General features: G+C 51.0%; 8 protein-coding genes across 8 annotated transcripts; 3 read left to right on the top strand and 5 right to left on the bottom strand.

Annotated features, from left to right (window-relative positions):
• Window positions 1–936: 936 nt before the first annotated feature.
• APUU_21058A (uncharacterized protein) lies at window positions 937–3,132 on the top strand (the record flags this gene model as incomplete). Its single annotated transcript, XM_041699768.1, has 1 exon — window positions 937–3,132. The coding sequence occupies one exon, from the start codon at window positions 937–939 to the stop codon at window positions 3,130–3,132; it is 2,196 nt and encodes a 731-aa protein (XP_041552820.1).
• A 1,216-nt stretch (window positions 3,133–4,348) lies between these two features.
• On the top strand, window positions 4,349–6,560 carry APUU_21057A (RMD1 family protein; the record flags this gene model as incomplete). Its single annotated transcript, XM_041699767.1, has 4 exons — window positions 4,349–4,399; window positions 4,463–5,981; window positions 6,062–6,247; window positions 6,334–6,560. 4 exons carry the CDS (start codon window positions 4,349–4,351, stop codon window positions 6,558–6,560), a joined length of 1,983 nt encoding a protein of 660 aa, XP_041552819.1.
• A 918-nt stretch (window positions 6,561–7,478) lies between these two features.
• Window positions 7,479–8,923, bottom strand: APUU_21056S (putative C2H2 finger domain protein; the record flags this gene model as incomplete). Its single annotated transcript, XM_041699766.1, has 3 exons — window positions 7,479–8,255; window positions 8,316–8,455; window positions 8,515–8,923. 3 exons carry the CDS (start codon window positions 8,921–8,923, stop codon window positions 7,479–7,481), a joined length of 1,326 nt encoding a protein of 441 aa, XP_041552818.1.
• An 857-nt stretch (window positions 8,924–9,780) lies between these two features.
• APUU_21055S (uncharacterized protein) lies at window positions 9,781–10,447 on the bottom strand (the record flags this gene model as incomplete). Its single annotated transcript, XM_041699765.1, has 2 exons — window positions 9,781–9,813; window positions 10,151–10,447. 2 exons carry the CDS (start codon window positions 10,445–10,447, stop codon window positions 9,781–9,783), a joined length of 330 nt encoding a protein of 109 aa, XP_041552817.1.
• Window positions 10,448–13,799: 3,352 nt separating this feature from the next.
• APUU_21054S (alpha/beta hydrolase) lies at window positions 13,800–15,061 on the bottom strand (the record flags this gene model as incomplete). Its single annotated transcript, XM_041699764.1, has 2 exons — window positions 13,800–14,808; window positions 14,868–15,061. The coding sequence occupies 2 exons, from the start codon at window positions 15,059–15,061 to the stop codon at window positions 13,800–13,802; spliced, it is 1,203 nt and encodes a 400-aa protein (XP_041552816.1).
• Window positions 15,062–15,857: 796 nt separating this feature from the next.
• COQ3 (3-demethylubiquinone-9 3-methyltransferase) lies at window positions 15,858–16,901 on the top strand (the record flags this gene model as incomplete). The annotated part of the gene is made up of 1 exon (XM_041699762.1): window positions 15,858–16,901. The coding sequence occupies one exon, from the start codon at window positions 15,858–15,860 to the stop codon at window positions 16,899–16,901; it is 1,044 nt and encodes a 347-aa protein (XP_041552815.1).
• Window positions 16,902–17,094: 193 nt separating this feature from the next.
• On the bottom strand, window positions 17,095–19,312 carry APUU_21052S (putative RING and UBP finger domain protein; the record flags this gene model as incomplete). The annotated part of the gene is made up of 2 exons (XM_041699761.1): window positions 17,095–18,321; window positions 18,386–19,312. 2 exons carry the CDS (start codon window positions 19,310–19,312, stop codon window positions 17,095–17,097), a joined length of 2,154 nt encoding a protein of 717 aa, XP_041552814.1.
• A 3,539-nt stretch (window positions 19,313–22,851) lies between these two features.
• On the bottom strand, window positions 22,852–25,316 carry APUU_21051S (Zn(II)2Cys6 transcription factor domain-containing protein; the record flags this gene model as incomplete). The annotated part of the gene is made up of 4 exons (XM_041699760.1): window positions 22,852–22,952; window positions 23,010–23,208; window positions 23,287–24,138; window positions 24,192–25,316. 4 exons carry the CDS (start codon window positions 25,314–25,316, stop codon window positions 22,852–22,854), a joined length of 2,277 nt encoding a protein of 758 aa, XP_041552813.1.
• Between the last annotated feature and the right edge of the window lie 213 nt (window positions 25,317–25,529).

The raw sequence follows: 25,529 nt of genomic DNA, 5'->3' as shown, positions 1-25,529 counted from the left end.
CATACTAGTGGCTGTACTATCATCCCTCCTTCCTATTATTGTTCGCCTCGCCCTTCTGGTTGTTTTCCCGAAGAATCCTGTTGATTACGGCGATCATGGATGGTGCAGATTGCAGACAGTTAACCCCAGCAAACCTGGTATCCAATGGGCAAACATTTCCGCTTCAAAGGCGTTTGAGCTGAGCCAAGGAGGGGAGGGCAGATGAATGCAAGATGCGGGCAGTCTTCGGAGCCTGCAGCTTTGCCAAAGTGGTAAAGAACAGAGGGGGATTAATTAATAATTAATTAAGGAACCAGGAGGGTAGCTACTTTCATTGTTATTATTAAGTATTTATTGGTAATCCTCGCCGGAGTATCGATACTCAGAGCGAGCCCAGATAATTACTGTCTTTTATTATTATTATTATTATTATTTATTTATTACGGTTATTATAGCCCTTTCGAGTGCATGCGTGGGCGTGGAAAAGGGCCCCGGAACGACAATACGGACCAGAAACCAGAATACGGCCACTCCCCACTCGCCTTGTCGGGTCAGTGGTCGCCCTCACGCTCCGCCTTACGCTTCGTCCCAAGCCTGCTTTCTTCGGCATCATCTCATCTCATCTTGCTCTCTCCCTTCCGACTCTTTTTCCTTTCCTCTCTCACCCTCTTCCCCTCCTCGACCCTGGCCCCAGAACCTTTTTGCCATGGGTTTTACTTCGTCCCATCCTTCGTTTGCACTTCCATACGCAAACCTTCCTTAGCCTTCCAAGCCGTCCGTTGCTTGATTCATGGCGTATTATTGTCTCAACTTTACCTCCCCTACACTCGGCCGATGACCTGCAGTCCTCACGCTGCTACCCGTCCTTGTCCCGGCCCTCGAAACTAGACTCGCCTCCTCCCAATTCCCGTTATTCGGCCGGTCCTCCCCATCGTCTACATAACTCATTCTCGCTTCATGACGGGAGCTACCTTGCTCTCCGACATGATGCCCTTCCTAGAAGTTCCGGAGACGGGGCTGTCTCTGCATAGAGACAACCCCGGGGACGATACTACAACTAAATCCACTCAAATAATGCGTCTGAACCTCGCCCAAAATACTCTTGACGAGTTGATTGAGAGCCTCCGTGCCGACCAGCCAGCTCGGCTCCGCCTCGGAAAGCACCAGACCCTATACTACGGTACCAACAAATCACAACACTTCCACTCCTCCTCCGAGTCCCAGCGATCTGAGATCTACTCGAACAACTCCACCGACGACGGATTATACTTCACAGGTGTTTTAAGCCACAGTTTGGAGGTCCAGAAGGCCCAGGAGGCAACTGCGGCCACCGACCAGGCTTTGGCAAATCTTGAGCAGAGCTTGAGCGCCTTTGAAAGAGGGAAGGAATCCAAGAAAACACACATAATCACCGATATCTCGGAAGTAAGGGCCCTGCGAGCAGGTGACAGCCGTTCCAGCACCGGGAGGCAGGCTGCACTCCTTGCCCGCATGCCTTCAAGCAAGGTGGAGCTGGAGAAGGATCGATTGTTGAAGAACAAATCCAACCCCAATCGCTCAGTATCTTCAAGCCCTGCTTTAGGCGTTGCCCGGTCACCGATCTCTATGGCCCCTCTCACTCCAACCTCAGCACCGCTCTCTCAGAACAAGGACCGCCTCCGCCTTGAAGCCCTCAAGGTCCCTTTCATTCACCTCTTAGCCATCCGAGCCGTTTCTACCAAATTCATAGCCCGGCAAACCCGTGCGTCGATCGAAGATTGTGTCGCCTTGGCTCAAAAATACGGAATCGAGAACCGAATCAACCCCGAGAAGTTCGATCTTCGAGATAAAGTATACAGAGAACTGGACGTGTGGAAATTCCCGTACCCGTCTCAGGAAGACAGACATGAAGCAATCGAGAATGCTATCTCAGCATTCGATCGAATGAGACTCTCACGCTCCGATAAGCTGTGGCAAAGTTTACTCCCTAAGGAAGAGCGCGGGAAAGGCAAGTGTCTATCGCGGCTGGACTTGCGAACAGGCCCAATCAAGAAAGCTGTAACACCCCGGATACAAATATCGGACGAAGCCGGCAAGGAAGGGGATACAACTAGTCAGGAAACTGACAAATCTACTGGAAGTGGTTTTAATTCTTCCAATACCGCACCGAAGTCCGGTATGAACACACAAAAGAAGCGGAATGATAAGGATCCTGCTGCCAAACGCCCGGCCGCGAAGGGCAAGACTGCCGCTAATAGTACCCTGACCGGTCGTGTGACTAAAAAGTCGGACAAGAAGACGCCAGCGAAATTGGAGACCAAATTCAAGTCCGCGGAATATGTACATGATTCGGACGAAGACGATACTGATTTGCCAGATGACCCATCTTCATCTGAGAAGTCGCAAACACAGCAGACGTTACCTAAACCCAAACCGACCCCCAAGCCCGCTGAATCTAAAACTCCAAGAGAGCCCTCACATGTGGCCACACCGAAAACTGACCAGGTCGATGCGCGACCATCCAAAGCCGACCCTTCTTCCAGCAGCAAGAATCCTGCGACCAAGCGCCCACCATCGTCCTTGCCTCCTAACCAGAAGTCTCTGCAAAAGCCTCCACAAAAAGCACCAGCCCCCGCCCGGTCACCCGTCCCTAAAGCCACCGATCCCCCAAATCGTAGCCGATCGTCCAGTCAAAACAATTCATCTAGCTCATCATCCTCATCTCCGTTGATAACTCAATTGTCAAGACCGCGTATCAATACAGAACGATCTGCCGCGAAACAACCCGCGAAGCCGAATGGAGCGACGAAAGCAGTTGAGACCACAAATTCGTTGAAACGCAAGGCAGAGATAGAGCGGCCATCGATTCACAATGCTGGCCGCCTGCATGGCGATATCGATCACAAGCGACGTCGGGGAGTGAGCACTTCGAGTGGCAGCACGGGCAGTGCGTCGCCACCTCTTAGTCGTGAATTGCTTATGCAGCAGTTACGGGAGAAGTCCCAGAAGTTCAAGCGGTTTTATGCCAAGTATCGCTCGTTACATGATGCCATGGCAGCCCATTCAGACCCTCCACGCGCAGAACTGGAGAAGCTACAGAAGCAGCATACCAGACTCCAGTTGATGAAGGAAGAAATCTGGGATGAAGATCGACGGCTTCGAAGCGGGCTCTGATGGTTTCGGCTGAGCAAGAGTCTCATGCATTATTGCTTTTTTTGAAAAAAATATACTTATCAGAATTGGTTATTACAGCACAATTCTACAGCTATTTTATCAGCATTGCGTTTTACTTGCCCCGTCTTTTTTTTTTTTTTTTCCTGCGTCGCATTCTCAGCGTGAGGCATTGACTCGGAAATTCGTTTAAGGCGTTTTTTAACGGAACACCAGCTATACTTTTGAGCTTCCCATCATTGCATGAGACTGCTAAGGACCTGTCGTCGATACATATAACAGGACATGGGCATGGATTTTGATACATAGAACCAAATGGGGACTGAGCCTGAATCAAATAGGAACCTTAAAAATAGATACCCACTGAGTTTTTCCTTATTCTTCCGTCGTTCCCAGCGTAACCTATTCCTTAATCTCACAATCCAATCGATTCCGACTTACCCCCGCCGGTGGCTGGATTTTGGATTTTGGGGTCATCCATTTCTGAAGATAAGTATCTTCCCTACCAGCGAGAAGTGACTGCTCAAGTCCGATTCAAGTCGAGAAATCCCCGAAATTTTTTCTTTTCTTTTCTTTCTAAATTACGATAGGCATAAAGAGTAGGATGTCCCTGTGCAGAACGCAGCAATTTATAAACATACTTTGACATCTGCCGATACCGAACGTCCGATCGCCTCGAGCCGAGTAAAATTACCCCAGATCGACCAGACTTACGACTTGCCCTGCCAGGTCAGCAAAGGTCATTGTAGACAGGACCGTACCGCTAAACCTGATCCAGACATTTGCCCCACTCACACGTGGCTGGCCCGGCACCGACCTGTTTCAGTACCGGTAAATCCTGTGTAACTCTTTCTCCGGGCTGGAATAGGCGTACCGGCTCTGTATCATGCACTCCCACTGTATTAAAGGCAGAAAGAGTCCGCCCACGTCATTGACTTTTGCCGTCATTTACCGCCCTGCACCGCTGGAACAGCTTTTTTTTGGGGAAAGCGGTGGGGGAGACAATGAAGGCATACTTTCCTGATTCTTCGTTGGATGAATTGCTGCTATGTCACCATTGAATTGAGCCAAAACGCTCTATGGGTCATCATTCTAGAAGACGCTGAGCTTCGAAACACGAGCGCGGGGCGCAATTAATTTCGGAATTTGGGGTTCTGCTCGATTCTATTGAGACCTGGACTCGTCTTGATATCCATCACTAAACTGTCATTCCGCGACCATGTCATCCTCAAGAGGTCGTAACTCAAACCAGAGGAGCCCTCATGTCCTGGTAATACCTTTATTTGAAGACTTCCTTCTTTCGAGGTGACTGTGCTTATCAATATAATTACAGGTGACTGACTCCCGAGATCAACAACCGTCCGCACAGCCCCGTCGCCGTCGCTCTCCAACTACCCGCTTCATCACCGTCGACAATGTCCTCCAATATGCCTCCGATATACCATCAATGCAACAACGGAACCCGCCCGATTCAGCGCGAATACGACCGCGATCCCGACTCGCATCAGCAGCAGGCGGATTAATTGGATCAAGCGCGGGACATGGCGGTCGGAGTACCGGTAGTAGAACCAATGCATCGAGCACGGCAGCCGCAATTGGACGATTAGCAGCGCAACCACAACTTCCCCCTCGCTCGACTAAAGTTAGCGAGAAACTCGTGCTGCTCCCCGAGGAAGGAGTAGAACCACAGCTTGAGGAGGAAGAGGAGGAGGAGGAGGAGGAGGAGGAAGAAGATCACGAAATTGGCGATGAGACGGTCGACGAAGAGTTGGTACAGCGGGTTGCGAGGGAGAAGAGTCTCGATCCCGACTCCGTGAGGCACACGCTGCTAGCGCAGAAGAAAAGACTGCATGGCGATTTTGGCGTCGATAATGACCTGGCTCCGCTCCTGGCGGAGGAGGATAGGCTGCGCCGCCGGGTGACTGGACCAGAGAGGGCGAAGAGTTATGCGGAGAGATTGCCCAAGGCCCGTCGCGCGGAGAAATTGGCCCGTGTTACGGCTTACTGCACTGCGCAGGCTTATAAGATGAGTTCTATTTCTTCGTTCGTCAGGGATAGACACGGCGGCAGGACGAAATTGTATGATGATTGTCTGTATACTGCCTATCATCTGCCTTTGCTCCAGGGAAATGACGGATACAGAGTGCGGAGCAGTCCAGTCGTGAAGAAGCCTGGTGGCAAGTCATTGTTGGATGAGGAGATAGAGCGCAATGAGTTGCGAGATTACCATGACGAGTATATGGAGTCCACAGAGCACGCTGTTTTCGACAGTCGCACCCATGCTGATGACCACGAGGAGCATGCGCAAAATGGGCACCATGAGGTCGCAGATGTCCATCACGACACTACGAGCGACGACCATTTATCCTCTAGTAGCGCCGGACCCACGAGCCTTCCATACAATGTCGCGGAGATGTTCGTATTCAGCTATGGGGTAGTTGTATTCTGGAACTTGTCTGCGAAGCAAGAAAAGGATATTCTTGCCGACCTGGCATTTGCAACGTCGTCTGCGACTGGCTCGCCCATAACCCTTGCAACGTTGCCTCTCCTAGAAGAGGACTTTGAGACCGAGGAGTTCCATTTTGAGTACTCGACAGAGATCTCCCGCCCGCGCGTTTATAACGATATGATCACTTTGCGAAGCGGCGACCACATGATCAAGCTAGCCATAAGTCATGGTATAGCGCAAAGCACGAAGCTCTGTTTCTTCGAAGAAGTAATGGCCCGCCAGATGGCTGAGGCCAAGGACGTGCCGCGTCGTCTTGCCATTAATGGAACACTAGGCATGAAGCGAGAGGAAGTATTCCGCATCTTAGGAAAACTATTCAAGAGCCGAGTCGAGGTTAATCTTTGTACGTTAAATCTCCCCCTGGCCTTTCGCTTCACTAGGTTGAAAAAAGCATCACTAACCAACCGCTTGTCTAAACTGCAGCTTCAAATGTCCTCGACGTCCCAAACTTCTTCTGGGAAAGCGAACCAACCCTTTACCCACTCTACATCGCCGTTCGCGAATACCTCGAAATCAAACCGCGAATCCAAGTCCTCAATGAGCGATGCCGCGTCTTCTTAGATCTGGCTGAGATACTCTCTGACTCTATCGCTGATAACAAGACATCCCGTGCGTTCTCCCCAACACAATAATTGAATTTTTTTTTAAAAAAAAAGCACAATAACTAACCAAACCATCACGGTATTTCCAAACAGACCAAACGTGGATCATCATTGTCCTAATCTTCATTTCCATTGTTGTCACCATCTCCGAGGTCTTCCTCCGATTTGGCCTCCTTTCCGCAGGGAAGGGCACGTCCGCTGCCGGATTCGGCGCTGGCTTGGTCGCCAAAGCTCTACGTGGTTCCCCCTCTTCTCAAGCCTGCAACTGCGCTTGTCCAGATGTTATGAACTCGGGTGCGAATTTCTCAGGATTAACCTAGGGTTACCATCCGTGGTGGAGAGAGGCTTTCGTTTAATCCCACATCTATTTCCATAACCAGTCGTCCACATTATCGGTTTCAAGGTGGCGGCGTCCATACCTAGAATAAGTGCGTTTTTTGTGACTATGCATGTATTATGGGAACAGCGGAGTTTTTGGGTATTCTCTGATTACAAGTATATGAATTCCAGTCCGCTACTATACAAAGTGAATATAGCTGAATAATATCAGACAAGGGGATTAAATTTTAGCTTCTGTTTATGTTATGATATCACATTAATGGTATATCAGGTATTAGGTCTATCGTACATAGGAATATTCATTTACAGACAAATGGAAAACATAAAAAACATCAACAATATCAAGTTCAAGAAATAAGCAGACAAAAGCGAGGGGGAAAAAAATAGGCAAAACATATAAGCAAAATAAACCTTCCTAACCCCAGTGTCCCAATTCCATTCCCACGCGAGCCCAAAACCCAGCCGAGCCTTGATTAGAGACAAAAAAAAGAAACAAAACAAAACAAACCCCGTTTCCCGACTCTATAGATGCTTCGTTTCCTTGGTCATAATCGCACATTAAGGGCCACAAATCAGGCTGATGATAACAAGAGAATCACAACGCCCCACCATGGCGATAATAACCAACCAACCAACCCAGCTTAGCCAGTCCCAGACTCCATTTCCAGCGTTTTATACCCGACACTGGGAGATGCTAACATGATGGTATGCTGAATGAAATAATGACACGGCAATGTATAAGTAGATGCAAAACGTGGGACCAACAATAATTTCAAAACAGAGTAGAAAATGCACGCAAACAAGGGGGCAATAACAAAACAAAACAAAGGAAATTTATTGTTTGTAATCCAAGGCCATGGATGGATTGGATAGGTCTCTTCCCGCATGGAAAAGTAAACCTAAACCGATGTTGGCCACGCGTTGTCGCCAAGCTTCGGTCTCAGCTCATAGTTCTCTGGCTCTGTACTTGCTGGCCGCCGAATTGTGGAATTCGGAAAATACATGTGAGGGGGTACGGAGCCTGGGTATGGCGGTCCACTAGGCTCAGGATATCCGTAATCGGGCGCCGAAACAGGCGACGGTATGTTGGAATGAGAAGGGGATCCCCATCCAATACTAGTCATATGAGGACTCCCACTGACGCTGTTTGGCCGATGATCTTTGTTGGCAGGCGGCTCAAGCGGCTGAGGAGGCCCATAACCCGACGGGTGAGATGTCATAGATGGCCGAGGAAGTGGTGCGCTGCTGAAGCTTGATAGGGATGGAGACGTGGCCGTGGGAGACGCACGAGGACTCGCCTGTTGGAAGTCTCCTCGAACGTGGGGTGGAATGGAACCATTCCCTAGGTAGTAATCACCCGCAGAACGGGGGATGTTCAGAGGCGGAAGATCACCACCCGGGGAGATCGGGTGATGGGCGGGGGAAGGTGTTGAATGAACAGAGCCTTCTGAGAACATTCCGTCCCCAGGCATCCTGCCTCGTTCCTTGTTTTGTCTGAGGTTGGCCTCGGTCTCCGCAGCAGCTTCTTCGATAGTGCCGGTGTGGTGGTTTTGGTGACGCGTTAGTGTTGTACGACGTGTGAAAGTCTTCTGGCAGTTCGCATAAGGACACTTGTAGGGCCGCTTCCCGGAGTGGATCCTGCGATGCCTAGCTAAAGAGGATGAATCGCTAAAAGGCTGCAGAACCGAACTATAATCAGCACCAGCGACCGTCTTTAGATCAATGGATTGACATACCTTGCCGCATCTTTCACACATATGCGGTTTCTCACCCGTGTGTACCCGAGAGTGTACTGTCAGAGCAGAACGTTGAATGAACTGTTTGCCACAGCCGGGCCAATCGCAAGCGTGAGGACGAACACCCGAGTGAATTCGTTCTAAAACATGTTAGAATTTGAAACTTCCCTAGTGACCATATGTATGGGAACTCTCTTACCATGCCTTGCCAAGTCACTCCGACGCGCAAACCCTTTGCCGCAAGTACCGCAGTGAAAGGTTTTGGGAGGGGGGTCCGGTCGTCCGTGGGGTACGCTGTTCGGGATTTGGGTCGCAGAATATCCCGCAGGGGCATAAGGGCTTTGCAACATTGGTAGTTGAGGGTTGGGTGGATGAGTCGCATATCGCATGTCTTGGTTGATATTCGGCATCTGATTCAGCGGAGCGTGGGGAGGATATGAGAGGACCGGCTGGTCAACCGCCTCGGACACGCCGGGTTCTGACTTCATCCTTGGGGAAGACGAATGACCAAGATTTTGGGCTTGCATGAACTGTTGCTGGTCAAACTGGGCGTCTGGCGCAACCATGGCCACAGAAGCTTTCCTGTTTAAGATGTTTGTGATCTCCATGACCCGGCTCAGCTGTCTGCTGAGGAACGGTAGTCAGGACAAATCGGAGTGGTATTCCAGGGTAGCCTGTGTGACGCGCAGCCGTAGAACCCACGCCGGAGTTCTTTTGGAGTTGTAAACGCGACAAGTAGACTTTGCAGGATGTCGGAACACGAGGCAACGTTTTCCTCAAGATTTCTAGGGCCTAAATTAGCTAAGAAACATCGTCAACTCAGTTTCGGCTTCTGTCGGGCGATGCTGGGATAGAGGGGGAAAACGAAGACGACAACAAAACAAAACAATGACACCAGCGCAACTGCATAATGAGCCACACCCGGGAAAAACTGTATACAAAAATAATAATAAAAAAAAATTGCATGGAATTCACTCACGTGTAACTCCGACAGCTGCAGTTGAGTAAAAGCCGACGGTACAATGGGACGCCGGTCGAGCTTCAAAGAAAGCAGAGCAGCAACAGTGACGGGTCGCAAAGGTGCAAAATTCAATCACAGGTTCAAGGCTCCAATTCCAAACTCGAGTTTCTCGAGTCGCGATTGAGTCCGAAGCAGCGGGTGAGATTAGAGCGGACACGTCAATCTCAGCCGTTCACAGCCCGATAAAGCTCAGCCACTGTCTCAAACTCGGTCACTCTTTTTTCTCGGCTATAGCCGTAGGCAGCGACCGGAATACGCGGCGATGGAAAGGGTTTGAAACGAGCACGGCGCGACGATGGGCGAACAGTTGCGACGGTTCAGATCAAGTCGATCTATTATGACAGTTGGGCCACCACGATCGACGACTGGGTTGCCACCAACACGGGATCCTGGAGGCGAGCGGATGACGAGTTTCCGGTAGTTAGAAGCGATATTTCGAGAGTTTCAGAGCGCAGAACGTGGTCCGGTATGATTCAGCTGTAGAGGATGCGACTGACGTTAGCACAATGCTCAAAGAAAAGTTCTCCCTCGCCTCCTCTTTGCGAGCGCGCCCAGTGATCGCGGCCGGTGGTATAATTTTCAAGACGATGCGGTGTAGAGGAAGAAAATGTCGCGTTCTGATCCTGCCTGGCAAGAATCAAACCATCAAACCAGGCGAGCCCATCACTGGTCAAGAACAGGGACATTCTGCGGGCAGCCGGTGGGCAGGGAGGAGGCATGACGGAGGAGCTGGGGAGGGCACCAACTCGGGGCTGCGTCATCGCCGGAGTCGCGAGCACACATCGTCGGGGCAAACAAAGAGAGACAGACTTACAGAGGGCGTAGACTTGGTGGAGAGACTGGCACCGCTGAGGGGCCTGACAGAAGGGGAGGAAGAGGAGAGAAAGTAAATAAGAGACAAAAACAGCAGAGCGGCAGAAGGCTCGTGACTTGGCGGCCTGGAGAGTCGAGACTGGCAGGGAGATCCGATCGGATCTGCTGGGATGCGGATGTGTTTGTTATTATGATCAGAGAATACAAAGGAAGAGGGAATCGAGGTACAGCCCGAAATATTAATAGTAAGATAGAGCGGGAAATTGACGCAGGTTTCAGGCTCTTCCCATCCATCCATCTTCACTCCAGCGGCCTCATCTTTCTACAGTGGATACACGACGATCGAATGGGCCACTCGTTCTTGATCGTTGAAACTGGTGTGCGAGTCAACTACACCTGCTGCGCATCACCGGTGGCACTCCGTATGGAGCATTGCAGACCCTGAATAACCTCATTCTGATATTCAGGAGCGCTCCCGCTTGGATCTGATGCAATCGACGCTTCGATCCAGACGATGAACGCATGACCCTGTGAGGCAGCGCAACCTAAGGCAAGCCTCTTCTAATCTAATTCTTAATTTCTTTGCCAGGTCATAGTGGCATGCGGTGCGTTAACGTGCCCATCGTGCGACGAGACGATCGTTTTGAATCCAATCAGACTGGAAGCCCCAGCCAGCCGAGCACTTCCTTCGATTGCTATTGCTCCATTATCCAATTAGTTCAGACTTTCGGGTGCAGACGTCGATTTCGATGCATCTTGATTACCCTTCAAGAAAAAGAAAAAAAACAACAACAACCCATACCCCCTCCGCGTGCGGGCTCTTGAACCTCAAACGAACTCGTTCCCTCACACCCAGTCGGTATATTATCGGGAACGCATACTCGATGAGGCATATTCTGAGTGAGCGCGTCGTGTCTGCCAATCATAAACCAATAACTTTCGAGCGATAAAGGAGCAGTTCCCCCTTCGGGGCGAGATTCGCACAGAACAACGGCGCAAAGCTAATTTCCTTCTAGAAAGTTTCGAACTGGGCACCGCGTGGCACGTTGGACCGCATGGGGAAGACCATCGTCGTTGCGACCAACCTACGTCAGACCTTCAGGGGGTACGAACGAGAGTGGATTCTCTAGTCTGCGCAAGTGCGCATTTCGGATTCACGGAGGTTACTTGATCAGACAGGGGCCTCACCCCTGCCTCACGCGGACGTTAGTCCGCTACACTATTCCTCCTAGTGGAGGGGACGGAGCAGATGTGAACGCCGTGACTCGCGAATCTGCGACGGCATTTCGCTTCGAAGAAAAGGGATTGGGCAAGGGGGCCCGTCCAGCCTGCTATTTTCGGTTCCCAACGTGGGAAAATGCCATCCACGCTAGGGTCACTAAGCGGACTCGAGCAGCACGCTAAAGCGAGTCCACTTCCTTCGAAAGAGCTTCTAGAAAGAAAAGGGGACTCCGTCCACGACTCGTAGTCGTGGAAAGCGTGAGCCCCTCCGGCCCCAACCGTTAAGGCGGCATTGGGCGATGGCAGCCCTGAGCCGAGAGGCGAGAGGAGATCTGTTGAACGAGAATGGTCGCGCTGGTGTGACAACACCAAGCACAAATACGTCCGTGGGATGCTGTCTAACCTGGGATTATTTCTGGCTGCAACTGCGGCAATTCTCAACTTCCTCCTCCCCACTTCTTTCTGGTTATTCTCTTTTCCGCCCTCACCCAAACCTACGCAGCATTCAATAGCAGGATGGTTTTTTTTTGCTCTGCAGAAGTCCGTGATGAGTTGATGAAGTGAATCGGTGGTTCAAAGGATCTGCCCCATACATTGGGCATTTCAGGTTTAGTTTGTTTTTGCTCAGCCGTTCCAGCTAACTGACAAGGATCATTAATAATAATTCCAGGGCCCACTCCATCTGGAATACGTACTGAAATCGGAAAAAGAAACTCAGGGGTCTCGATCGTGGTTGAGGGAGCAGGAGCCTGTCAGTAGTGTTGACGACTTGACGGCATGAAATCAAGGTAAATGAGCGAGCGCACTGCGTAAAGCTGAAGGCGCCAGTTACACCGGGACCTCCCCCCAGGTTTGGACAAGTTTCTACGGATACCATGGAATTCTGGAAGCCTTCCTAGAACCCCATTTGGTATAGAGGCGTTCCACAACCCTGCGCATATCCTTCTCTCGGTCTGTTTGGCCTAGTTTACTCGCACTCCTCGTGTTTATACTTGCACTTGCAAGGCATTCCCAGCCACAACAACGCTGATCACTTACCGCCCCTCCGTCCTGTGATTCGTAACCCTACCATGGCTCCACAAGACAATTCGTTCAGGTCTACAAATTGTTACCTAGTTACTCCTTGCTACCTAGTAGTACCTACACTATTTGTACCAACCGCGTGGCTTCGCCTCCTGCTCAGTACATGGTATGCAGGAAATTCTCCTTGAAACCATATCATACGTGGATGATGCGACTTCTCTCACTACTTACAGGCCACAGCTCAGTTCCTCATCCATGGAAAGGGTACCCTGTGAAGACAGCGCGTACGTACCACGAGTCACAACCAGTCAACAAGACCCATAGAATAATGTACCTTCTTGGGCTTGTCATACCCACGCTCCACGCCGGGGAGTGTTGAAACAACTAGCCAACGAACTTCCAAACATAGTAACATCGCTGCCCTCACCCGCCCAATGCAGTTCAGCTTTACTCCAATATCTCACTCTATTATACATGCTGCAGAGTCAGACCCGCCACGAGGAGAAACATGAGCAAACATCTTTCGTTGTACAGATTGACAAGTAAATCACAGACTCACGGGCACCGTCGATCCTACGCCATGCGAATGATGATCATCAATTATATAGTCTAACTGTCTCAGTCTACCCCGTACTGTACTCCATAATCATCCAAAGTTTGACTCCTGAGGGCCCACTACGGTAGGACAAGAAAAAACAGAAACCCAAAGCAGAAGTCTTCTAGAAGATGCGTAGAATAGGATCTGCCGCTGGAGGATGAGCCTACGTACGATTAGTGTCCACCGTCTAGGGGGCTGAAGTGGACCGAACTAGACCGGGCGTATTTCAGAATGGTCCGTGTCTGTATAATTCCGATGGCCTTCTGAGCTTCCAGCCTCAGCCTTCCACGGCCCTACTCCAGGATCCCTGGAGCCCTGGAGCCTGGATTTTCGGACCTTAGTACGTATGTAGTACTTTGCGCCGATACTCCGCAGGCGCTCCTTGGTATGCTGTTGTTTAGATTAACACTCGGCGATATGCGCCGTAAAAATACTAACTGATTGACATTGAATTGCTCATGGGGCTTTCGCCTCCCCCATTCGCTCTCTGATTTGTTGGGACTCGGGGTTGACCGATGACCAATATTGAGCAAACCATAATTTTATTTCAATCGAGAAGGAGCTAACGGCGTTGTGGATGCCTTGCTCCTGCCCTATCAGGGAGATAGATATATAAAGTTCTAGGAAGGAGCAGCCCGAGGCCATCGCACTTTCCTAGCTTAGGAAACAGTATCGGATTCCAATCTGGGGCTAGAAGGTGCGGTGACTGCGGTCGTGGTCTGGTTGGAATGAGAAGGAGCAATGAGCACCTGGTGCTTGCCTTGCCTGACATTACCACTGCGATTTAAACAAAGATGATCTGACTTCACTAGCCTTGGCTCTCCAGATAACCACATATCAACTCTGCGATATGCCGATATCCAGCCATCAACTGCTCATCGTCATCCCCCAACGTTAGAGCCAGGAATTGCTTCTCCTGCTCGCGAGCCTCAACAGTCTGCCATACATGCACTCTCCCTTCTGCGAGCTCGTACCGCACCCCGGCCCCGTCGCGCCGCGATGCCTCCACGAACTCCTCTATATCGAAGCGGAATAAGGGCTCCGCGGTACCCGCTGAGACCCACGTTTTCGCCGGTAAGATGTCTTTCCACGAACCGCGCTCTCGGATTGTGCGCGCAAAGTTCCCGTGTAGCTTTATATAGTCTGGTGATGCCCCCTGCAGGGCAAGGATGGCGAAGCGCCCAAGTACTTGCTTGAATGCGGCACTGCGGGGATCGAGTTCTTGATGATTTGCGTGTGCGTCGGGCCCGCAAGGGTCCAAGTTTACCCAGGGACTGATCAAGAATGCTGCATCAGGCTTCGGGAGTGCGGAAGCCTTCTCGGGTCCAAGAGACTGCTGGTATATGGTTGTGAGAAGGGAGATGATTAGATGTCCACCAGCCGATTCACCGATGAGGTATAGTTTGGACGGATTGATACGTAATTCGCTTATGAGCCAAGTATATGCGGCCATTGCCTGGTCAAGTTGTGTCGGCAGCGGCGCATTGGGTGCAAGAGTGTATTCGAGTGAAAATATAGCCACCGAATGATTGCACCGTGACAGCGTCTCCGCGACGAGAAGTAGTTCGGTTGCGTTTTCAAGCGGGTGGCCCATGACATAGCCACCACCGTGCAGATGGAAGAGTACGAGGTCTGCATCCTGGGGAGACGATTCGATTGATATGTCACGGTAGATCCAGTATCCGGCAAAGCAAGGTTTTCGTACCCTCTCTAGGTCTTGGAACGGCGTATGAGCGTAGCGTACGGAGTGTCTGATAATGTCTCCAGTCTTTTCACTTACGCGCTGGATCACCGACACCGGAACACGAAGGCCGAGACTAGATGAATAGGTTAGCATTCCATAGAACCTCGCGAGTTCTGTTTTGCCAATACGCACCATAAGAGAAGGTTATGGCCGATTTGCTCTTTCACGGCACTCCATCGAAGGGCTGTGCTCCGATTGCATAGCGATGAAAGTACCGACAAGGGCGCATATACCACCAATGTGACCAAAGTCCAGCAGATGTCCCAAGCGGACACTCTGAACGGCGGATTGGGGTCGCGGCCGTAGGTTTCGGGTTCATTTAGCATGGCCAAGCACTTTGCCAGCGAGACAAAACTGTAAACGCTTGGCTGATACCAAGAGAAGATACGGATACAACGAACTAAATCCTCGTAGTGAGTCGGCACTTCAGAACTGCCGTCGATCGCCCAGGGAGCCTGTACCGAATTTCGGCAGACAAGCCTCTAATATCGTGCGCCTATGCTCGTCCAAGAAAGAACAAAGTGCGGTGTACAGACACAAGCCAAGGTTCCAAGAGATCGAAGGAAAGTGAGGTCCGAGCATCCTAGATCATTGATCAATGATCAAGTTTGGAGGTGAAACGCATTGTCCTGTAGTTAATTTGAGGAACAAGCTTCTGATACAATGCCGTTGTTTCACCTCGGTACTTTTGCGTCTGTGAATCCCTGCTGATCCGCCATCCAGATAATTTCTTTATTTGATGCAAGTTTCGGCCATCTGACGCACATAGCATCAGGGTCAATGGAGATGATGTCAAGGGCTGCTAAATAAAGATGCATGTGAGGGCAGATACCGCGGGCTGGCTGCTGTATCCAAAGTCTTGGCGTGTTTGTTCCAGATTGTCCCATTTCCTCCATCGCGGTTCAATCAATTCAATCAACAGTCAAGCCGCTGAAGAATTGGCTCGCCCACGGCAACCACTGGATTTACTATAGTGAGCACTCTACTGGCCCAGTCCGCAACAAACGAATTAATCAGGGACATTCTAACCAGCCCCAGATAACGCCATCCCACCGCAGCATTTACCCACCCACATCCAAATAGCCTCGAGCTGGAGCTTTCCAAGCTCCCAGCAAAATAAGAATGGCAATGGCCACAGCAAGGCCAGCACTCCGTACCGCTTCTCGTCTCCTCCGGCCCTTTCCCCGCCGCTCTCACTCAACTACCACTTCGTCCGTCTCCGCCTCCGAAGTCTCCCATTTCTCCTCTCTCGCCAGCTCTTGGTGGGATCCCATGGGCCCCTCACGAGTCCTCCACCTCATGAACCCTCTTCGGCACGACTTCATCGCCTCCTGTCTCTTTGATTCTTCCCCAGACTTCCCCGCGAAACAACCGGGCACAACCCCGAATACCCTTCATTACCTCGACATCGGCTGCGGCGGTGGCATCTTCGCTGAATCCCTCGCGCGCACCATCCCACACCCACAATCAACCGAGTCCGAAACACCAACTGTCACTCGCGCTGCCTCAATAACAGCCATTGACCCCACGACGACCCTCATCCAGATTGCGCGCGACCACGCCCGCAAAGATCCAAAGGTGTCAGCGCACCTGAGCGATGGCCGGTTTCGGTATGTGAACTGTACGCTGGAAGACGTGATCGCCTCGCGGAATGCAGATAAATCTTCGGATCCTTCAGCAGCCACTGGCACGCTCGGAGAGGGTGTGGGAAAGAAAGACGGCTACGACATGATAACTCTCTTCGAAGTCATTGAGCACATCGACACAAACGCCTCGATATCCCCGCTCTCCTTCTTAACGGACTGCCTACGCCTCCTTAAACCTGGCGGATGGCTCGTTGGGTCGACAATCGCACGGACTTTGCCTTCATTCCTGATCAACCAGGTTATTGCCGAAGCGCCGTGGCCGATTGGTGTTGTCCCGCGGGGAACACATGAGTGGAGAAAGTTCGTTAACCCCGAAGAGCTGGAGAGCTGGGCGAGCGAGGGTTTAATGCGGAGTGCGGACTTAGAGCGAGGCTCAGTCATGAGGAGTGGAAGTGAGGCACTCGACGGGATGAGGTGGAAGTGTGCTGGTGTGGTGTATTTCCCTGGATTCGGATGGAAGTTTGTGCCTGGGTCTGAGAGTTGGGGAAATTATTTCTGGGCTGTGAGGAAGGGGTTGTAGACCTTCCGGGGGGCTTAGGCTTCTTTATTTTACTTGTATTATATATATTGTACGAAATACTAGAGCTACTGTATAATAGGAACATACGGAATTGATACTAATGGGTATACATTTTATTGCTCTCCTAGAAGATCTTTATTTTCTGATCGTTTGTTAAGCATGGCGAGTTGGGTATTTTAGTAAATCAAGTTCATCACTTCTTCCTCCCTTTCCCCTTCTTCTTCGAACCACTCGGCGGATCAGGAACACTGACAGTCCCCTGCACAATCTCCTCACCCTGGTCCTTCAGCTTCTCCGACCCACTAATAAAGAAAGTCAAGTCCCGGTTCTGCTCAGCGAGATCAACGTTGCTCGCCTTGAGCGTCTCAACCTCCGTCGAGAGATGTTCAATCCGCTCCATGAGACTCTCATTCATGGTCTTCTCCTCACGCCACTCGCGCTCCATCTTCCGCGCCATGGTCTCGAATTTCTCCGCACGTTTTTCAGCACGCGCTTTGTCGCGCTCTAGGCTAGGTACAGTTTCGTCGTTGAATTTATTGTGTTCGACCTGGAGACTGCGGAGGGTTGCCGTGGCGGTGTCTGCGGCTTCTTGGGCTACAGAGGCAGCTGCACTGGCTTGGGATGCCTTGTCGACTGCGCGTTCGAGGATCCCCTCAAAGTAGGCGCGCTGGCTTTCGAGTTGGCTGGTGAGGAGATGGGTGTATTCGACACTCATATTTTCTAGTTTCTCGCGGGGAACTGCGTCGGTCCAATCTGGAGGATCAAGCGCACTGTTATCTGCCGCGGGAAGCTCGACGAGCTTGCCGTCCGTCTTGCTCTGAATGATGCGGTGCACGTATGCATCTCCGACGTAGTCCCAGACCCGCTGGGTGGAGAGATCCATGGCGAAGGTGTGTGAGGTTTGGGTGTAATGGGCGAAGGCATGGGCGCTATCGTATCGTCCACATCCTACATTTCCGCAGATGAGACAGACCCAGAGGTTGACATCTGAGTGGCATACGCTGCATTCAGCGTTTTCGTCATCAAATGGGAGGCTTTGGCTCGTCTTGCGGAATTCATCTTGCGTGTAGCGACATACGGGACACCCACTGCCTTTCCACTTCTGGAGGCATGTGCAATGGAAGACGTGTTGGCATATGATAGTAAGCAGGCCCGTAGTCTCGTCCATCCGCTCCAGGCAAACGGGACACGTAGGCAGCTCAATCAGCGACGGTGTTGGAGGGGCCAAAGGTTTTGTTGAAAGCGTTGCAGAACCTATACTCCCCGGTTGCGATGGCGATGATACACTGGTTCGCTGGCCGGATGTTGTTGAGTGTGATGGTAGTGCAGCTTGCTGTTTCGGCGACATTCCACTCTCAATGATCGGATCGACACCCTGAATCTCAACCGTCTTCACAAAGACAACATGGCACGTTTCGGGCTAAATGAACCCAAATAGTCAGTATCATGGTCTCTACCGCAGTAAGCGCAATAAGGAAATGTACCTCCATGCTATTAAAAACTTTCCCATTCCACACTCTCTGCCATTCCCTTGCCTTCTTCCCGCTCCTAAACTTCATCAAAACCATGTACCGATTCGCCCTCGCCGTCCGTATCATCCGGAAGTGACTAACATCGTCCATCGTCGCCTCGCCGACAAACCCCAACAAATCAGATGCAGACATGTAAGACGGTACAGCAAGTACACAGAGCGTTGTGCACTCCTCATCGGGCTGTGAAGCTGCCCCGCCAACACCGCGCAGTCGCAACTTACTGCTGCCGCTGCTGCTGGTGCTATCCTCTCCTCCAAAGCCATATTCAGCAACCGACTGCCTCGCAGCCGCAGCAGAAGAGCCCTTCAGTTCAGCCGGGTACTCATCCGCACCTAAAAAAGGCGTCTCCTGCGTATCGCGGTATAAATGTACAATCCCCCAAACACTGTCCGATGTCTTCTGGTCGAGCGGCGTATACTGGCCCTTCGTGCGGAGACCACCAAGTATGTCTGTTCCGATGCCCGTCGTGACCGGGTTCTCCCTGGTTGAAGGGACCATGTCGATGCACTCGATAGATACTTTGTCTAGCCGGAGGTCGTTCTTCAGATCAGATGGGCTTGCGGGTAGTTTGGTATAGGGCGGCGATGCGGACGACGAAGAGGGCGTGTATGAGGGATTTTTGTTTGATGCGGGGTAGTTATGGAATTCGTTAGAGGCGTCGGAGGCGTCAGGAGAATCCCATCGGTGTTTCCTGTGCGCCTGATTGCGAAGACTTCGGTTGGTTGAGCTTAACGGTCGCTTCTGGAAGGGGAGGAGAGCTTCGCATGCGGACTCAAAAGATAATGAGGTAGTCAAGGATGGATCTTTGCTAAAGCTGTTCAAGTCGGACTGAGGTCGTGTGAAGAGTTCAATCGCGAGATGATAAAAGTAGGAGGGCATCCCGGCCGATTGCTCATGTTGCTAGAGTTTGTGGTTTTTGTTCATCTTCCAATCTATTCGAAAATGTCCGAAAGTGCATCTCCGGCTTGGGACTCCCCACGCTGCCCGCGGTATTGATCACGTGACATTGTGGCAAAGGGCTCAATGACCACTGATTATCCAGCCATATACTTGGAATCTACAGGCCCGGAGTATTTAGGCGGTTAATTTTATCATTTAGCTGCGTTTGACATGTCGATCATGAAAATGGGGTGTGGTTACGTCCTTGGAAAGGAAATATATATCTGCTACGAACGGAAAAGATAGGTCTCAAGAAACAGGTTATGTGTTTCATTCAGTAGATAAAGGATAGAAAGTTCGTTACACCATCAAGGTGACATGGACGTAACAAAGCAGGTATAAGAAGGTATGCCCAGATTAACCGTAAAAGAATAAGAAACCCATCCAACGCCGCGCAGGTCAGCTAACCCATAGATGAGCCGTAAGATTCAAGGAAAGTCATTAATTGCCACCGCGGAGACGGAGGACCAAGTGGAGCGTGCTCTCCTTCTGGATGTTGTAGTCAGAGAGCGTACGCCCATCCTCCAGCTGTTTACCAGCGAAGATAAGACGCTGCTGGTCAGGGGGGATACCCTCCTTGTCTTGAATCTTCGTCTTGACGTTGTCGATTGTGTCGGAGCTCTCAACTTCCAATGTGATCGTCTTTCCAGTGAGCGTCTTAACGAAGATCTGCATACCACCACGGAGACGGAGGACGAGGTGAAGTGTGGATTCCTTTTGGATGTTGTAATCAGACAGAGTACGGCCATCCTCGAGTTGCTTTCCGGCGAAAATGAGACGCTGCTGATCCGGAGGAATACCTTCCTTGTCCTGAATCTTCGTCTTCACATTATCGATCGTATCAGAGGATTCCACCTCCAGCGTAATGGTCTTTCCAGTGAGAGTCTTGACGAATATTTGCATACCACCACGAAGGCGGAGCACCAGGTGAAGGGTAGATTCCTTCTGGATGTTGTAGTCGGACAAAGTGCGGCCATCCTCGAGCTGCTTACCAGCAAAGATCAAGCGCTGCTGGTCAGGAGGAATACCCTCCTTATCCTGGATCTTGGTCTTCACATTGTCGATAGTGTCGCTAGACTCCACCTCGAGGGTGATAGTCTTACCAGTGAGGGTCTTCACAACTGTTGAGTCATCAGTATGCCGCTCTTGCAAAGTGGCCACTCGGTGGCAAATTCCGTGAAAACTTACAGATCTGCATTCCACCGCGCAGACGGAGAACGAGGTGAAGGGTCGACTCCTTCTGAATGTTGTAGTCGGAGAGGGTGCGGCCGTCTTCAAGCTGCTTCCCCGCGAAAATCAGACGCTGCTGGTCCGGGGGGATGCCCTCCTTGTCTTGGATCTTGGTCTTGACGTTGTCAATGGTATCGCTGGACTCGACCTCAAGAGTGATGGTCTTGCCGGTAACTGCAGAGAAATAGAGCGTTAGTGACTGCGCTCGGTGTTATTCCGGCGGCGAGGGACAGAATACTTACGGGTCTTCACGAAGATCTGCATGGTGATGACGTTGGCGATATGAGGCTGTAGAAAGACTGCGTCGCGATGACGAGGGCGTAGAGAGAAGTATGAGGGTGAAGAAGTGGGATATAAAGGCTCTTCTTGTCAGAAAGAGGAGTGTAGGTGGAAGGAAGCGGTGCGCAGGAAGAGGAAAGAGGAGAGCCTTAAGTACCTTCCGGGGGGAGGAGATGAGGGGAGGCGAAGCAACTTAGTCAGTCGGTCAGCGCCTCGCCGATAACGTGATGTCAAGCCACCGGATTGGCAGGGCCATTCATTATTAAGACTCATAAAGGCCGCTCACAGGCTCCTTTTCGGCAGGCACCCGGCTGTTCTTTACGGTCTTTGGTTCTGGCGCCTACCACCACATTCCTTTGCCTTCTGCCATTCGCCCGCATCCCGACAGACAGACGGCCCCTGTGAACGATTACAATGCTGGCTGAGGGCTAGGCGAAGTTGCTTTCATTCTCAGATCGCACGATTACTTTGTACAGCTTCTTTGAGAACAATGCTGCCTTGTCGGAATATACAAGGTTCACAAGATTCCAGCCACCGATGACTCAATATCTCACTACACTGCCACTAGCCCCGTTTGTTCCGGGCCTTACCAGCCTTCATAAGCCAAGTCCCGGCATAATCCGTAGATTGAAGTGGTCCTGGAGAGGAAATCTCTGACCTCACCCGAGTTCCTTATCCCATATGTTCGTATCCAATATCAACCCGAAGTGCAGCCCGTCTCTCCACACCCGCCACGCCACCAGTCGCTGAGAGGCTGGGCCATTCTGTTCTAACTATAGTAAAACAGCATTCTGTAACAAGCCCACGAAAAGGCGGCGGACCATCTGGGCCGATATTTGCGACAGAAGTGGTTTCCCGAGTGGCCATTGTCGGGTTGCCCCCAGCCTGACGACGGCAATCAGGAGAAATGACGTGTGTTGAGACTCCTTATCGGCCGGAGTGGGCACTTTGGAGACTTAGTGAGGGCGCTTACCTGGCTAGCGCCCATTCTGGGGATCAGGTGATCGTCGCATGCAGTTCCCCCGCTTTTCGCAACTCGCAAGCTCCTTCTCGGGCTGGCTGACACCTTTGCGCGAGGCTGGTGCGCTTCAGCGCTTGCGTGCGAGAATGCAGGGAGAGATCGAATTCAAAGTTCTGTCAAACTCGAGAACAGAGGAATGACGCACATTCGGAAGAGCTATACACGTGGTTATCAAGTGAAGGCAAGTGAAACTGTGGAACACAACCTGCCCGCTGCAAGGGAGGGTCTCGAAATCAAGTTTGCCTAGATGAGCAGCTGGCATAACTGAGTTGGCTAGTGTATACTGGATTCGTCGGGCTACATGAGAGAAACCGGGCTGAAGTTAAACGGGATATCATCATTGAGTTTCCGCAATAAATGTACTAATTTTGAGACCATAAAGGACCCAGCGAGAGCGGTTCTCTTGGTACTGTAAAACATCTGGCTCTTTCTCGGAGGTGCCGCCGATCAGAACCACCAACATCCAATACTTAACACAAAAGTCAGAAAGCAAGAGATTAAATACAAAAATTCAAACATCCAGCATCATGAAGCGAGAACTAGCCTCCAGCACGATTCGACAACTCAGTTGCCGCCATGATTCGCTGTGGAACAGTTTCGTGACCGTACATATCGTGACATCGTGATCCTCATCATCGCTGTGGTAAGTACTGTGCGAGAAGAAACATCACTGAAGGAGGACAAAATGAGCGTATTTTCAAATAAATCAAACATGTGCTTCAGGCTGAACTTGCGGGACAGAAAGGGAAATACCAGTTCCCAAAAAAAAAAAGAAAAAAAAAAGGAAATAAGAGACTGGGTGACCGAGACAATCAAATGTAAATAGACAGAGTAAGAGTTGCTAATAACTTCACTGCAAGTCTCATAATCATAAACGCTGGCATATCTCATTGAACTATTCGTATCGTTTAAGTGCCGAGCCGTAACCTATGTGCTTCAATTTTTCGTTCTAATTCGCGCGAATCACAAGTCTGGAAACGAATTTGTTGGATAGGCAGTCAAAGTCATTCCGGTTGAATTTGGAGCCTGTGCGGCCACGGAGGTAGCTCTCTGCGAAACATTAGCATGGAAAACCCAGCAGCTACAATAGCATGATTGGAGTCTTACCAAATTTCTCAACATGTTGGCGAACCTCGGTCATAGTGTTGCAGACGTCGGGATTCGAGTGAAGCAAGTGATGGTGCTTCGAGGTTTCCCAATCGGAGAACGAAGGCAATTTCTGAGAGATCGCTTGGAACAGGCCAACAATGACGCCGACAGGAGTCGTCTCCATGTCGGTGCAGAATTTATTAACAGCAGCATCGTCCTAACCAGTGCTATTAGTATGAGGAGGAAAAACCTAGGGTAAGAAAAAAAAAAAAAAAAAAAAAAAGGCGAGACTCACAGGAGTGCGGTAATGACTGTCGAACTGCATTTCCTCCCAGACAGCCAGAAGAATGGACGCCAACATGAAAATTGTAGGCCAGTTCTTCAGCTTGTCGCCACTGTAGACGCTGGAGTAGAGGCCGGATAATTCCTCAAGAACATCCTTCTGCAACTCACGCCACATGCTCGCCATAGCACACTTGATCTGGAAGTTGATCATCACGGGTGCCATTGTCTTGCCCTTGAACTTCGAGTCTTGATCTTCGATTTTGCCCAAGAAACCCTCCTCTTCACCCAAACCCTCCACCATGGTGACGTGAAGAGTCAGGTTGTAGGCAAGAACAAGTTTCAGAGCTTTGCGAATAACGGGCATCTTTGTACGGAAATAGTACCGGAACGCGGTCTTGAGCATCTGCGTCAAGAAGGGGGTGCCCTCGAAGTAGTCATCCACAAATTTCTCGAAAGTACCGTTGCCGTCAATATGACGATCTAGATAGTCGGACAACATAGCATGCGAGACACCTTCCATACCGGCGGACAATTTAGCTGTTTCAACTTCATGTTGGCTGGGTTCACGGTGCATGGATTCCACCCAGTCGATACTGAAACACTGTTCGTTATGCACATATACTTCGCGGGCATTGATGGGGAGAACCTGGCCATAGCCGTGGGTGATAAAGAGGGTTCTCTCTTGTTCCGAAAAGCCCTTGATGTTGCCGACCGAGAAGCCAAGGGTGATGTGTCGTTCGTAGTCTGCCTTCCAGTCTTTCATGAAGTAACCAATCTCCTTGATGTCAATGCGGGTGCAAGGAACCTGCCATAATCTGGCATGTGACGGTTGGCAGCCCGCACATGGTTCGCCCTTGTCGCACTATATACGCTGTTAGCTGATAAATCCGATTGTTTGGTTACAGGAAGACTTACAGTCTTCTTCAGGAACTTGCAGCGGAGACAAGCTCTCAGCTTTCGAATCTCACTGGCTTGCTTTCGCTGGTCAGGCCGAAGAGGGCCCTTACGCTTGCCCACCTTCTTCTCCGTAGAATCAGACTTGTTGTGTGACTGCTTGCGGACCTTGGTCTCGGCTGTTTTCGCTGCGATTGGGCTCTTGCGAGATGGCTTTCTGCTAGGCGGGGAGGACGAGTTCGATGCGGAGGAGCGGCTTGGAGAAGTGTCCTTCTTTCCCGGTACTTGGATGGGTCTGACAATGGCGGCGGGGCTAATTGCAGTGGGTGATTGAGAGCCATGTGATGTGTGGTCGTAGGAAATGCGTCGGTTCACAGGGCTGTTGAAAGCAGACTCGAAATTGGTTTCCGAGCAGGGCGAATTGACGGGATTCGAGACGTCAACAAAGCTACCGTAAGAGGTCGAGTATGATGACTCAGATAGACTCCTGTCATGGAGGGTCTGTGTTGGGTTGATGAAGACCTGGTCTGGAAAAGAGAACTCATGTGAATGACGAGGCTCAATCATACTCCAACCATTGTCACTGCTCGAGCTGGTCAACGACCGAACCTCGAGATACGTATCCGTCGGTGAGCTGCTTTCAATCATGCTCTGCTGTGGTGCGGTGGTATATGAAGACATGTCGGGAAGGCCGTTGGGTTGGAATCCGAGAAGATCCTGTTGAAGATCCTGGTATGGATATGAGACCATGTCGACAGGCGCGGCGAGAGGTAGATAAGGACCGTCCAGCAGGCTTGTGCTCATCTGACCGTGAGGCCCCGACATCAGATCAACGGGCGATGAGTGGATAGTCATGCCATAGCTTGCGGTTGTGAACTGGGGGGCGGCGGCTGCCTCATCCTGAGGATACTGAAGGTGGGGTTGTAAATGCTGAAATTGCCAGTCAACGATGAGGTTCGGATCCTGGGCCACCGGCTGCTCAAAGGAGTGACCGCTGGTTTGTAAGGGTGAGATGTCTCGCGAGGCATCTGTTCGTTGGGAGGCCTGGTGGTCCACCGCCACTGGCCATGACTGAGGCTGAATGTAGTTTCTCGAGTCGTAATCAAGTCCGATGAAACCGTCGCCGGTCAAGTCGACATTGGACATTGTCACAGTGTGCTATCTCCAAGGACGGAGGACAAGAAGGTGGAAATAAGAGCGAAGGGAGACAGAATGGCGACAGGCGAAAGCGAGGTCGTACAAGAGAGAAGGGGGAGCTGGAGTGAATTATGACTACGAAGCCTCAGGGAAAAGGCTCTCTCGGAGGAGCAGAAAGCCCAGAATCCGGGGGTGCGAAAGAGAAGAGGAGGGCACGGCGAT

Source organism: Aspergillus puulaauensis, chromosome 2, assembly GCF_016861865.1.
Source record: "Aspergillus puulaauensis MK2 DNA, chromosome 2, nearly complete sequence".
In the NCBI taxonomy this organism is placed as follows: domain Eukaryota; kingdom Fungi; phylum Ascomycota; class Eurotiomycetes; order Eurotiales; family Aspergillaceae; genus Aspergillus; species Aspergillus puulaauensis.
Note: the sequence above shows the minus strand (reverse complement) of the source record. Positions and strands in the feature narration are given on the sequence as shown.